This window comes from Chelonoidis abingdonii, chromosome 20 (genome assembly GCF_003597395.2).
Source record: "Chelonoidis abingdonii isolate Lonesome George chromosome 20, CheloAbing_2.0, whole genome shotgun sequence".
Lineage (NCBI taxonomy): Eukaryota > Metazoa > Chordata > Testudines > Testudinidae > Chelonoidis > Chelonoidis abingdonii.
This window is the reverse complement of record NC_133788.1, coordinates 11668692-11683219: the sequence shown is the minus strand read 5'-3', so window position 1 is coordinate 11683219 and position 14528 is coordinate 11668692. Positions and strand designations below refer to the sequence as shown.

Genomic DNA, 14528 nt, shown 5'->3' with positions numbered 1-14528 from the left:
TGAGGGGCTCCCAACCCCCAGTTTGAGAACCCCTGCTGGATAGTTTAATCATGAGCATGCACAGTCCTTTTGTGCTCCTGTCTTCTGTGTTACTTAGGCTGGCTTGCTGCCGGTATTGATAGACCAAATGGGAGATAGATAAATGGGTTTTAGAGAAATTGGAGGAATGGTTTTAGTCGTTAAAATAGCCATACTGAGCTATTAAACTTTAGCCACTAACCTGCATGGGGATGGGTTTCATCTGGCTTAGGACTTTGCCTTTACTTAATAGTTCTTGAAACCACTCAGATGGCTGAGTAGGTAATTATCACCAAACTTTCCACACAGTCAATGCAGCAGGTGAAGAGCTTGGCTTGCCAGCTACATAAATTGCTTGTAAGCACCTCTGTAGATCTGTGTGCTGTTTCTTCCAATAGTATAATTCCTGGCACAGGCCAACTAGATGAGTCAGACACTTTTCATTGCTAAAGTTGGCTAAGAGCTTCAGCCCCTCATCAATGTTGAGCAAAATCTTAGGAGGTGCTGAGCATATGCAGTCCCCATTATCTTTATTGGAGGTTTGCAGGTGCTCAGCATAGTGAATTTGGCGTGGGTGGCCCTTATTCAAGGGAAATAAATATTGTAGGTTCAGGATCCCATTGTAGGTCAGGATCCCAGACATCACTGTCAGCTGTTGTAACACTAATGAAGTCCCTGGGCCTTCTCAGTTATCATACTAGCAACCTGCATTCCAGTTTTTTCCCCCCAGTCACTGAAAATGCAGTTCATAGCTCCAGATAGTTATTCCAAAATGGCCAATCTTCTGTCTCTCATTAAATAAAACCTTCATTTTAGTCTCTTAAGGGTCTCAACATCTCTTAAGATTGATCTGATTTTTTCATTACCCTGAACTGGTCAACAGGGGATTTCAGCAGATGGGTTTTATTTTCAGTAAAACTTTAATATAATAGGTTGTGTTTTGGTTTTTTTTTTAATGATAATATTAAGACTTTCTTACTGACATGCAGTGCAATAGTCTTGGAGAAAATAAATAAATCTTTCCCAAAACAGTTGATGGAGGGCTGCAAATGGCACCTGATGAATGGGTAAAAGGTTTTTTTTAAAAAAAGGCGTGGGAGCTCTGTGGAGTGATGTGAGCTACAAATGTGGTCAATGGAACCTTCATGGAAGAGAGGAAGAAGACATGCAGTTAGTTCTACTCAGACAAATAATAAAAATGAATTACAGTAGCACCTAGAGGCTCCAGTTGAAATCGGGGCCCCACTGTGGTAGGCATTGCAGAAACCTAACAAGAGGGAGTCCTTACCCAAAAATGCTCACAGCCTAAATAGACAAGACCCAGGACAGGAGGGGAAGAAGTGGCACAGGGAAATGAAATGACTTGCCCAAAGTCATACTGCAGGGCAGTGGCAGAGCCAGGAATAGACTCCAGGTCTCCAGGCTACCAGTTACATGGCCCTATCCACTAGACCAGGCTCCCATGCCTCATATGGCTTTGGGTTTTTTTGCTTTCCTCTGCAGCGTGTGGGTGTGAGCCACTTGCCAGGATTATCTGAGCATATCTCACTGAATCATTTCCTTGCCATTGCAGGGGCCTCGGGCTCTGGTGCATATCTGGCCCCTGGTATTTTCTGATTGTGCTGCATAACAGTCTCCTGAGGTGTGTAATATTTTGGTCTAATTTTGGTTGTTGGGTTTAGTGTGCGGGTGCTGTACAGGAGGTCAGAGTACGTAATCTGGTTCCTTCTGGCTCTAAACTCTGTCTCTATGTAGTTTTGGTGAAAATAAATCCTATATTTTAAATGTTGATTGGGGGCTACACAGATGCCTAAATATATTAGTAAAATACGTTATTTCTTAAAAAGATGGGGACAGGCCGTCAGCAGGTGTAAAATGGCATAGTTCCATTCATAGAATCATAGAATGAGTGGACTGGAAGGGACCTTGAGAGGTCATCTAGTCTAGTCCACCAGGACTAAGTATTATCTAGACCATCCCTGACAGGTGTTTGTCTAACCTGCTCTTAAAAAATCTCCAGTGACAGATTATACAACCTTCCTAGGCAATTTATTCCGGTGCTTGACCACCCTTACAGGAATTTTTTCCTAATATACAACCTAGACCTCCCTTGCTGCAATTTAAGCCCATTGCTGCTTGTTATATCCTCAGATGTTAAAGAGAATAATTTTTCTTCCTCCTCCTTGTAACAGCCTTTTCTGTACTTGAAGACTGTTACCGTGTTCCCCTCATTCTTCTCTTTTCCAGACTAAACAAAGCCAATTTTTTCAATCTTCCCTCAAAAGTCATGTTTTCTAGACCTTTAACCATTTTTGTTGCTCTTCTCTGAACTTTCTCCAGTTTGTCCACTGTAAGCTTTTGGGGGTAGGCACAAGTCTCTCTCCATTGAAGTAATTCATTCTGGCCCATAGGATTTTTGACAGGCCATAGTTCATTGTCCATCAGAATTAATTTTTGTGTAACTTCTGCTTACGTAACATGCTTTCGGCTAGTCCTTTTGAAGTGCTCTCTACTTCCTTTGACTTCAGTAGGAGGTGGAGGGTGCTCAATACCTACGAACACAAATAGCCCGTTGAGTGCTGTATATGCTCAGTGGATAAAATAGTTGCACAGCCTCCTGTGCTTGCAGTTTATCATGCTGCTTTATTTGTACTTGGTACATCTGACTCAGATTCTTACTCTCATTTTAATTTTGCACTGACTTCATTGCGGCTTCGGAGGTATGTATATCAGGATGGAGCATCACTCTGAGCCTGGTTGCAATGAGATGTGTGTGATAACTTCACAAGTGAAGAACGTAAAATAAACACACTAATTCCGCTCTTTGATTCGCTGTGGGTGGCAGTGATTGGTTCTGTGTGCCGAATGGTAGGTTTTTATATCTAGCTCATGCTTCTGGGCAGGAAGGAGGACTTGATTCATAAACTTTTATTTGCCTTAAAAGAATAAACATTATAAACATCTGCTGGAATTAACCAAGAAAAACTAGCTAGCTGAGGTAAACTTTTGGGTCTGTGGGTGTCCAGTCTGCATTGATTAGTAAAGAGCTCTGCATTTGGTCTGAGTTAGGCAAGGGGGCTTTCCGAATCCCACTTATCTCTTTGTGCCCATTTCGTAGTGAATTTAAATCTTACAGACATTTCGGTATCTAAGCATTTTGTTTTCCAAACATGAAAATAACCTAATGTAGACTATTTAGGGTAATAGTGCTTAGAGCTTAATGAACATCATCTAAATAATCCCCTCATCCCAATGAATTTGAAGAAATGTGTGTTAATACTGTTGTGATGTCAAATTTACATTATTTTCAGAATATAGGGTTGGAGTCTTAGCTGGTGTAAATCAGCGTAACTCCACTAAAGACACTGGAGTTACCCCAATTTACACCAGCTGAGTATCTGGCCCACAATATCTTGAGTCCAGTTTAAAATCCTGAGGCTTCCTTCCTGCTTCTCTCCATTTCAAGCCCATCATTCTCCTTTCCATTTCTGATTCTTATCACTGTTGCGGCATGAGTGGGCTGAGGAGAGCTGGCTGTGATTCTCCTTGGTCTGTCAACCTTGCTTGTCCAGGGGAAGAGTCACTGCTAGGGTTCTAATTTAAGGTCGGGACAGTTTGGAGAATGACATACTCTGGCTATTTAGCAGCCTACATGAGGCCCTGGGTTGGTCTCTGCCCCGTTTTAGTGAACAAATATCACTTCTCATAGGCTATTTGCTAGTACTCTTGAGTCTATGTTGAAAGGGCATGAAGATGGAACAATCGTTCTCCTGAGGTGCCCCCTTCAGAACTGGGCAGAGACACTAGTGTGGGAGAAGCTTCTGGAAGAGATGAGCAGAGGTGTGATAAGTCTTGTTCTGGGTATAAGCTGTGCTTTTGTTTCCTGCACCTTTCTGAAGGGCTAGATGATGCATTATGAGACTGAAAGGTCTTTCCTACATTGATGTCTGCTTTGTACCCTTTAGCCCTACCCTAGAAACCTATAAGCACCTGGACTTTGCACCATGCAGATAGTTCAGATTTACCCCTTTCTGCCTAAGATTTCCTCCCTCAGGTTTAGCTGTTCCCAGGGTTATTCCTGAAGACCTCTTGTGTTCCAGACCCTATTTCCTTTTGCCCCGAAGAGAGAGTCCATCCTCTGTATGACTGGTTTGGAGCTAACTGGCTAGCTTGCTGCTGTGATTCTGCCATAGTTACAATGTGCCTAAGTAGCGGATGCCTCAACACAGACTCTTTGTCACTGTGCTTTGTCTTAGAGTCTGCCACTGTGTTATGTGGCCCCATGTTGGGGCCACCCTCTTTTCATCAGAGGGAGACTGGACAATATAAATATATCATCTGTAAACGATGAGCAGTCATCCTGAATGAGGTGGAGTCAGTTTTGAGTGGCATGTGGCTTTCCCTCTGAGGTCTGGGCTCGCGAGAATAAAACAAGGCTGATGGTATCAATGAAATAGCTCTAATGCAGGGAATTGTTCATAAGTATGTTAAGTTTCTCTACCATGTTGACTTAGGGCTCAGCTTGCCACACACTAACTCTTTATGTAGACAAGGTGTGACTCTCCAGCACACTAGCTCACCAAGCACTAGTTTGCTGTGTGGACATCACTACACTGTACCAAAAGTTCCGTAGTGCACTTCGTAGCGGGGGGCACGTGATGAGTTAGTGTGCAGCGAGCTAGTGGTGCTGCACATCACACTCTGGCTTGCAGTCATTAGCTCTCCATATAGACAAGCTCTAGTATCGTGTCACATCCGCCATATGAACACCTTTAATTTTTAGCGGGGCAGGGAGATGTTAATACTCTGAGACTAGATTAATTTTGTGTGCCAGTTACTGCAGCTTAAAATCAATGGAACTAACCTTTCCCTTTTTTCTGTCCAGGTTACAAATTGATTGGAAGCCATTCTGGTGTGAAGCTTTGTCGGTGGACAAAGGTACCTTTTTATTTTTTTAAGGTTTTGCAGCACTAACACAAACAAACATCTAGAGACCTAAATCAGGTGTGACTCTTCTCTGTCCAAAATAACCATTTGAAAATAATTACCTGTAACCAAACCTTAAGCTGTCTATAATGTTGTCGCTTTGCGTTTTGATTTATTAAATTCCTGCTGTGAAGAGTGGAAATATGATTTAGGCAAAGAAGCTGGAGCCACTCTCTTAAGTAGTCTCATTTTCTGCAGCTTATTCCTGTTGTTGTAGCTCCTGTCTGCAGTAATATATAACATGAAATATAATTGGGAATGTTGGGGAGATGGTTTTCACCACAGAGGCAAGGTCTTGTAAAGCAAAGACGACACATTTCATCGTAAAACTCACCTAGCTGTAGCAGGGTATTCAGACCAGTTTGTCCTTTAACTGTTGTTTCTGGTTTTCTGTGGTTGTACTGCCTTGTCCTTGGATTTTCTGCATTTGTTAATCAGTAAAATGGATTTTATTTCTAAGGAGTAAAATAACTTTACTAGTGTGTTAGATTCTGAAAGTTGAATTATATAATATTGCCCCGCCCCTCCTTTAAGCCCTATGATCCTAGTTTTGTGACTGATCTAAAGGGTCTGCTCTCTCCCCTCATTGGAAAAACAGAGAATGTTATGAATTTTGCAAATTCAGTGTGTATTTTACTAAAACATTCTCAGAATTATAGACTCTGGGATTAAGCACTTCTATTGAACGTGCTGACACATCTTTAATTCTGGAGTCATGGCAGTGATAAGTTCCCTGGTGTGTCTGTTTTTGGCGCACGATTAGCTTGGTCTGTTTTGAAAAGAACTCTTTGAATGATGATTGCCAACATGGGTGGCTGAATCTAGTTTTTACTGAAATGCCTGATGGAGAAGTGTCACATCACAATATCTGCACCTGTGAATGGTTTAAAGCGCACCCTGCTGTACTGCCATGAATATTTTGTAAGGCATATTGATCCTGCTAATGCTTTTGGTGACCACTGCATCGATTGCAAAAAGTGGGCTGTAAAATTACTTTAAAAAACATTCCTTCTGTGGTTTTTAACATACTAGGAGGCAGCGATATGCTTAAAGAAAAAGTTGTCCGAGTTGGTCAGTGCTGCTAATGAGAGCGAAGAATAGAGACCTGATTTGTTTTAAAGTGCCGTCGCTTCAAGCAATATTACATAAAACCCATTAAAAAGTATCAAAGTACAATTTGGGAATGGATGGAGGCACTACGTAGTTATCCCGAACTTATCTGGCCTAAGTTACCAGTTTCATACTGTATCTTAATTGATTTTAGTAGATTCAGTTTAAACCAATGGAAAACAGAAGTAGGCCTAAGGTTTATTAACGAAAACAAGCTGTACAGTCCATCTTAACTGATATATTTATGCTTTGCCATATTACAGAAAAGAATTGGCAGGTACGAATAATTTGTACTTCTGGGCATCTCAGAATATCTATCTGCACTATCTGGCTCTCTTAGATGATGTGCATCTTCTAAAATCCATACAAATATGGCATTGGGCAGGGACTATGTTTTTGTTCTGCGCTGTTCTGTACAGCACCAAGCAAGGGGTTCAAGGACTCCTAGGTGCTACGATAATACAAATAATAATTTAACACCTGGTTGGAGGCAGAGGGCACAATCACCTTTTTTAACCCCTGCCTTTTTTTTTTTTTTTAAATCACTTTGTGCATAATTACTGTAATGGTTAGGTGTTAGGTGTATTTTCTTTTTCTCTGAGAGGATGAAACTTCAATTTGGCTCACTGAGGCTTTTTGTTTAAAAGGGTTTGGTTTAAAAGTTAACCCATTATATTCCTCTTTCCCTCTTGATCCTGTCCCATTTGTTGTTGTTCATCTGATGTGTTGTGCAAAAAACCCAGAAAACAGTGTCTGTCCCAACCAACAGACATTCTAAATAGACTGCAAATTCCTAAGGGAACAGTGGTTCTCAAACTTTTGTATTGGTGACCCCTTTCACACAGCAAGCTCTGAGTGCGACCCCCGCATATAAATTTAAAAATACATTTTTAAAAATATTTAACACTATTATAAATGCTGGAGGTGAAGTGAGGGTGGGGTGGAGGCTGACAGCTCGCGACCCCCCAAGTAATAACCTTGTGACCCCCAAAGGGGTCACGACCCCTAGTTTGAGAACCCCTGGATAGATGCTGAAAACCCAGGTTTAAGGAGATAATGCAGTCCTCCTGGAACAGACTCTTGGTGTAAAAGAGGGTTTGTATTATTTAGATTAGGATTGAGAAAAAGAAGCAGTTTTTTCAGGAGAATTAAAACAAGTGGATGTTTAATAAGGCAGCCTTTAAATTGATTTTTATTACTATTTGTAGTAACTTTTTACAAGAAAGTTACGTTTAAATTTACAGCTAAGTGGCTTAACCTGTTGGTTATTGATAGTGAGTATTTTTGTAAGGCTGAAAGCTTTAATAACAGATGTGGTGCTTGATACTACTTAAGAAAAAATGATGTTTAAGCTAGAACTTTGTTTCCTTCCTGTAAAGGAGAATCATGAATTTTCCAGCACTGATGTAAACTTTTTATATAGGTACATACATAAGCTGTTGTACACTGATCTGCTTCCCATGAATTTTCTCAAATCGACGGTATCCGTCATTATTGTGACCTACTGCTTACACTTAACCTGGCTTGTGGAATCTGTCCATGGATGGATTTGAAAATCAAAGTGGCTGATGATTGAAATTGAAGATCTGTTAGGGGAACAAATAACCATACAGCATTTCATATGACAATATTAAAAACAAAAATGATGCAAAACTTAAAGAAATGCCTGTAAAGATGTTTGAGTGTTGCTGTATTGCAGTTACTACAGCATTGGGGACTTAATCTCCATTCCAATGCATTGACTTTGCTGTGGATTCTTTGGCAAAAAGAAGCTTATTTTAAGCAGCCTTATTGGCAGAGGCGGCTCCAGGCACCAGCGCTCCAAGCACATGCCTGGGGCGGCAAGCCGCAGGGGGCGCTCTGCCGGTTGCCGCTAGGGCGGCAGGCAGGGTGCCTTCGGCAGCTCGCCTGAGGAGGGTCTGCTGGTCCCGCGGCTTTGGTGGACCTCCCGCAGGCGTACCTGCGGAGGGTCCGCTGGTCCCGCAGGTTCAGTGGACCTCCCACAGGCGTGCCTGCAGGAGGTCTGCTGAAGCCGTGGGAACAGCAGACCCTCCGTGCCTGGGGCGGCAAAATGTCTGGAGCCGCCTCTACTTATTGGTATTCAGGTTACTGAGCTAATTAATTACAAGTATAAATCTCTATGAAGTCAGTTACATTGGAGTTTTCATATGTTCCTAGGTTGTAAAGCCAGAAGAAACCATTGTGATAATCTAGTTTGATCTACTGTGTAATGGGAGTAAGAATTAAGTTTGATCCATTGTCTTATTTCTTTCTATGAAAGAAACTGGAATGTGTCTGGAGCTGGCAAAGCTTGTTTTTCTAGATTGTGCTTTTTGCATCATTTGATTGCAAACTGTTAAACTTCTATATGCCTTTTTCTTTTCCTGTTTCTAGTCGATGCTGCGAGGTAGAGGAGGCTGCTACAAACACACTTTTTATGGCATTGAAAGTCACCGCTGCATGGAGACCACACCGAGCCTAGCTTGTGCAAACAAATGTGTGTTTTGCTGGAGGTAAAGTACTGATGATGATTTACTTTGGTGCATTAATGGGTGTGTTTATAATCTCCTCCTGGATTCTTAGCATGAGAGAAAGACCTGCTTGCAATTCTGTGAACTCAGCATACCTATTCAGCAAACAATAATTCAAAAAATTAAATCTGATTTGTTGCATGCTGATAATCTGTTGTGTGATGTGTACACACGCTTAGTAACACATAGCCTTGCTCTTGCAACTGGACATGTGCTTGCTTGTGGAAATCCAGTTGCAGGGTCAGTATCTCAATGCCCTTCTTGTTACAATTGCAAATGGGAGGTTTTTAAGTTTAAGGTGTTTCATTACCAGAGGCTGCCAAATTTTGCATCCAGAGTACGATAATATTAATATGATAAATTTGGTTTAATAGCCCTCTTGAATTTTTAATCCATTTGTATGACATTTTTAAAAGACATTTTAAAAAGATCCTTTTATAATGCCTGAGAATTTGGTGGAAGAATTAATTCAGTGTATGTTCTTGCAGTTTCGATAGTGAGAATGGGAACAATTTCAAAAGCAGCCTTGAGTTTCTAAAGCATTTATCATCTGGAAAGATGACATTTAGGCTATAAAGGAGCTAGCCAAGATACTGAACAAGCTGTGCTTTACTATGCAGCTAGTTTTTTCTTGCAGCGTTAAGTCCACTGGAAAAAATACCAACCACTAATACGCCATCATGGGACCTGATTCAGCTGGAAAAAAAGAGTCAACTTCTACATGGTGCAGGGTCACAGAAGGGTTAAATAAATGTGTTCATATGTTCTAGGTTGTATGAACCTGGGTCTCTCTTGTGTGTGTGCGTGCGTTCCCGAGTACCCACACCAAGATGAATGGTTTTGTTAATAGTGCCTTGAGGGGCGTGAGCTTTGTTGAGAACTGAAATTTAAGATAATACCTGAACTAGCACTCCTTACTCAGGTAAAAATTTCATAGTATGCAGCAGGAATTTTTTTGCCTGAGTAGAGAGGGCCAAGTAGGCCTGGTGGGAAAGAATGTAACCCTCAGTATAAATAAAAACACTGAAGGGAAAATGTGATGAATGGGAGTAGCTGAAAATTATTTCAACTTCTCAACTGTTCTTTCTTCTTCTGTCTGATTCCGTTCAAACTGTACTTAGCTTGGGTATTATTTCTCCCCAAGAGCACATAGACACCATTCGTTTTCATATTCTGCTAGCGTGCCGGACCTCTCAAGATCATCCTGTGAAAACAGTTGCATTCCCCTGAATGTCCCCTGTTTTGATACACCTCTGCCCCTATATAATGCTGTCCTCGGGAGTGAAAAAATCTTATTGCATTATAGGTGAACCCGCGTTATTTCGAACTTGCTTTGATCCACCGGAACATGCAGCCCCGCTCCCCCGGAGCGCTGCTTTACCACCTTATATCCGAATTCGTGTTATATCGGGTCGCATTATATTGGGGTAGAGGTGTAGTCTGCAAATTCAAGAGTAAAAGTATTTTAAATAACAGTTCCAGTGCAGACCAATTGATGTTATTTTGAAAAGGACTTTGACAATAACTACTATGTAAATGCTAAGTTCAAGCGTTCTGTATTGGCCATCCTATTTAAATCAACACTTGAGCCTTAATTGGTACTGTAATCCTAAATAGGCTCTCCACACCTCATGGTTTAAAAGGACACCATGAATTTCATATGGCATGGTTAATGGGTGGTGTTTTCCCACTCTATTCTAAAGTATGTCATAACTATTCTGTAACTAGGAAACAAAATGTAGTGTTGTTCTTTCTTTTTTCTCTTTTCAAGACTTGAGTTTGTAATGGTGCAGTTAATTCTGCAATGGTAACTGTGCCATTAGGAGCGATTTTGACGTGTGTGTAATTGTGTACCCAATCCCAACACAGATGGGGCGTAACATAAACGTAAAATAGAAAGCAATAAAACCATCCAAACAGAGCTTTTTGGTATCTCATGTTCTATTACAGAAAATTTAATACCGTTCCCCTCCAAAACAACCCAACTACAGTATTTTCTGTCGGCAGGATTCTGTGTCTTGAAGTATGGGGCTGAATCAGAAACGCCAAGGAAGAGTAAATTTGAAAGTACGATAATTGGGATAAATCACCAAGTGTGACACCCGCCATATAACTCTAACTCATAGCTCTGTGGAGGCCATTTGTCACTTTTTAAAATAATGTTGGAAATGGAATAGCACTAATGAATAGTAATGCTGGAAAACGGATTTTGCTAATGGTGACAAACTGAGTGCAAGGAAATCACTTTCTAGAGGACTATGCTGAAAAACATTCTAGTTTATTTGCTTTGGGTGAAATGGGTCTAATTAATAAGTTCTTCGGTATGAACAGGAGGATTGTCTCTTCAGCTGTCAGGTGCAGTTAAAAATACGGATTACAGATCTGAAAAATAGATGTGTAGCAAATTTCAGTGATCTAGGGTCGTCTCTACCTTTTTTTGTCCAGTTTTTTGGGGGAGCTAGGTACAGCCGAGGTAGTCCAGTGGCTAGGTCACTGGCCTAAGACTTGGAAGACCAGGTTTAATTTCCTACTGCACCACAGAGTCCCTGTGTGACCTTGAGCAAGTTACTTAGTCTTTGTGCCTCAGTTCCCCATCTGTAAAATGGGGATAATGGTGTTGCCCTGCCTCATAGGGCTATTGTGAGGATAGATACATTCCGGGCTGTGAGGTACTCAGATACTGTGGTAATAGGGAGCACCAACAGGTGGAACAGGCAGGCTCAGTGGTACTCTAGTACATCAGGTGGCACCCCAGAGCGAAGGGTAACCTGTCATAGTTATCATCTGTGCCGTTGGAGACTCAAGTGGCAATGGCTTTTGATCCAATGCTAGTAAAATATTTGTAATATGTATTTTCCTCCTGACTGGCCCTGTCAGCTAGCTCTACACTCTTCCCCCTCTCTGGATTTCAGAGCACAGGTTCCAGCCCGAGCCTGAACGCCTACACTGCTATTGTTAGCCCTGCAGCACAAGCCTGAGCCAATTGACCTGGGCTCTGAGACTTGCTGCTGCGTTTCGTTTTTTTTTTTTTTCAGTATAGACATACCCATATTGGTAAATGATGACTATCCCAGTGCAGGTGGGGAAAAGGCACAAGGAGCCTCTTTCCCTACCCAACTGCCCTGGCAAGGCATGACTGTAGTTTGGCTGTCTTCACTCAAGGGGGGTGCTAGCTAGCATTGGTTGTGATGTTCATCGTCCTAAAGGTCATATGCTTGAGTGTGGCCATGGCTCGACCCTTGGCACATTCAACTCAGCAGCCTGAATCCCTTCTTTTTAAAAGTGTGGTTTGGCTCATTCCATCATCTGTGGAAGCATCGTGCCTTGTGTAGATATAATGCCCAGCATTGGTGAAAGGAAGCAATTAGGGGTGCTCTGTCTTCAATACTTCTTCCATTCAGAGACAAGCAGGATTAAACTTGGCCCAGGATTTCCTAAGCTCAATGTACACATTGTTGTCATATGCTAATACTATAGTCTCTTCACGGGGCTCAAGGGATAATATGCCTGTTTTTTAAGGGCTTATTCATGTCTTAGTAAAGTGAGTAGAAATTGGCAATGGGAGAAGGAACAACCTTTAATTATTATAATACATAAATATCCCAAACTAATAATTCACTTTACAAAAAAAAAAAAATTTAGTCTGTCACCATCCATTATTGCTCTTGATCTGTCCACTGTATTTGTTGTGTCTCTTCAGCTTAATTGTTTAAATGGAAAAATTTAAGTGACCAAATCTTTTAATCAGTTAGAGAGAGCGTACTGACCGAGTTTTCCGACACCATGCATATTATGTCATGATTACTTAGGAGATCACGAAGCAAACCTAATTTGATTATATCCTTTGGCTGAGTGTCTAAAACCCAATCAATTACTGTGGAGAGATGAAGCAGTTAAATAAGATTTCAACTAATAGGTTTTATTATTTTGTATTTGAGTAGGAGGCAACCGGAATAAAATACCCTATTAGCTCATATTTCTTCTTTTAACACTACATTGGTTATAGCTGTGTCCAAATGATCAGTCTTTCACTGGTACAGCAACCTGAAATTTCGTGGCTTGCACTCCTCAGAGATGGATTTCCTTACAGTAGTACTTGAATATCTGTATTGCCAATCCACAGTGTTCAAAGAGCAAGAGTCAGGCCCCCAGAAATAATTAAATTTTGAAAAGAAATACGTAGTAAGTTTTCAGGTTCTCAAGCTTTTCTCTGCGGTTGGGAGGGCAAGAAACGTACCTTTTTAAAAACAAAACCAACAAAAGCAGACTCTCATCTAATAACTTGATTCCAGAAGCTCAGGCTTTTAGAGAAACATTAAATATCCTGATAAAAATCACAAAAGTTAGCAACACTGGGATGTAATAGAATTACATTAAATAGAATTGGACCCTGTAAGCCGGAGAAGGCCCCTGCCATCGCCAAACAACCTACTAATTTTAATAAGTGAAGTCATCTTCCTGTAGGGGTTTGTTCTGTTAACAAAAACAAGGTAATTCAAAACTAGCATTACCTAAACTCTAGCTTTAGCCTTCTCTACAGGCTTGATTGTCCTCTAGTTTTTTGTTTTCCATAAGACCAGACTGTCCCAACCCCTGCTTTCCTTTGCTGGTCACACTGGCTCAGTAGTAAGGACCCTATGGGTTTCAGCACCTGTGTGATGATGTATAAAGGTGCTTGTTAAGTCTCTATGTGTAAGGAGGTTCCTGCCTATCACCCGGGTAACCTGGGGTAGGGCTAAAGCAGAGGCACAGCTAGCCAGAGAAAGGATGGCTTGCTGGAGGCTTGAACAATGGGTAGTGGTGATGACCCAACCAGCTTTGGTCTTGTTTTTAGTTCGTTTATATTAATAACGCCAGCCTTGAGGAAAGAGCCTTGGGCTGAGTGGCAGCGTGGGGCTTTAGTTTATTTTCCCCTGTTGCCGGGTAAGGAACTGGGAAAATTCTGTCACAGGGCTTAATTCTGGATTCCTTCCACAGGTACAGTTCAATTGACTTCAAACATGAGGGTAAGCCGGATGGTTTGCATAATATATAGCTTGGGTTTGGTGCCAGCAATAAATGGTGGAAACATGCTAACAAAAAGGTTATTTGAATGGAGAGCAGAGAATACCTTCCACAGGCCTATAGGTACAGTGGCTTCTGTGGCTGCCACCTCTGTTTTGTAGCAACTTCTTTAGGAGGTGCTCAGTTCAGTATAAATACCTAATTAAATTCTGCCTTGTCAGTTCCGGGCAATATAGGATGGGGAATAGGTCTCACTATATATATACACAGTAGTACTCTCCACTTAGATAGTATTTTCCACGAGTGCCCTACAAAGTAAGGAATATTATTATCCCTGTTATACAGAAGGGGAAGCTGAGGTGTACAGCAAAGTAAAATAATTTGCCCAAGGTCACATAGTGAGTAAACAATAATATGTATTCAAAAAGTCCTCTAAAACCAGGCAGTCTGGTCCAGCGGACAGGATACTGGGTTGGGACTTGGCTTCTATTCTTGGCTCTGCCACTGATTTACTGGATGACCTTGGGCAAGTCACTTTAGCTCTCTGCTTCAGTTTTTCCCATCTGTGAAATGAAGATGATACTTTCCTCCTTTATATGGACAAAAAACATTTTTGAAAAGCTAGCTGATATCATTATTGAGATACCTTTCCCTCAACATTAATTTTCCAGTCTCAACAGCATACCAGTACTGAAATCCATACTTTTCATCACTCCCACTTTTGTATCTTAAAACTATGTTTGATATCTCGTACCTTTTATGTCAGTGGTTTTCTCTGTGACTGTAAAGCTTTTGTGTTACAGTACTATAGTATCAGTAATGAATATTGTTATGAGCTGGTAAGGCATTGTTATGGGTTGAGTAAAAACCTTCTTGAGA

General features: G+C 41.2%; 1 protein-coding gene across 4 annotated transcripts in view; it reads left to right on the top strand.

Annotated features, from left to right (window-relative positions):
• The window catches only part of LOC116821319 (S-adenosyl-L-methionine-dependent tRNA 4-demethylwyosine synthase TYW1-like), a 119378-nt gene that overhangs the window by 31509 nt on the left and 73341 nt on the right, over positions 1-14528 (top strand). For all 4 annotated transcript variants that reach the window (XM_075073939.1, XM_032774399.2, XM_032774400.2 and 1 more), the window contains 2 exons: positions 4904-4956; positions 8509-8627. In XM_075073939.1, coding sequence (XP_074930040.1) covers positions 4904-4956; positions 8509-8627 — 172 coding nt within the window. The remainder of the gene's footprint in view (positions 1-4903; positions 4957-8508; positions 8628-14528) is intronic.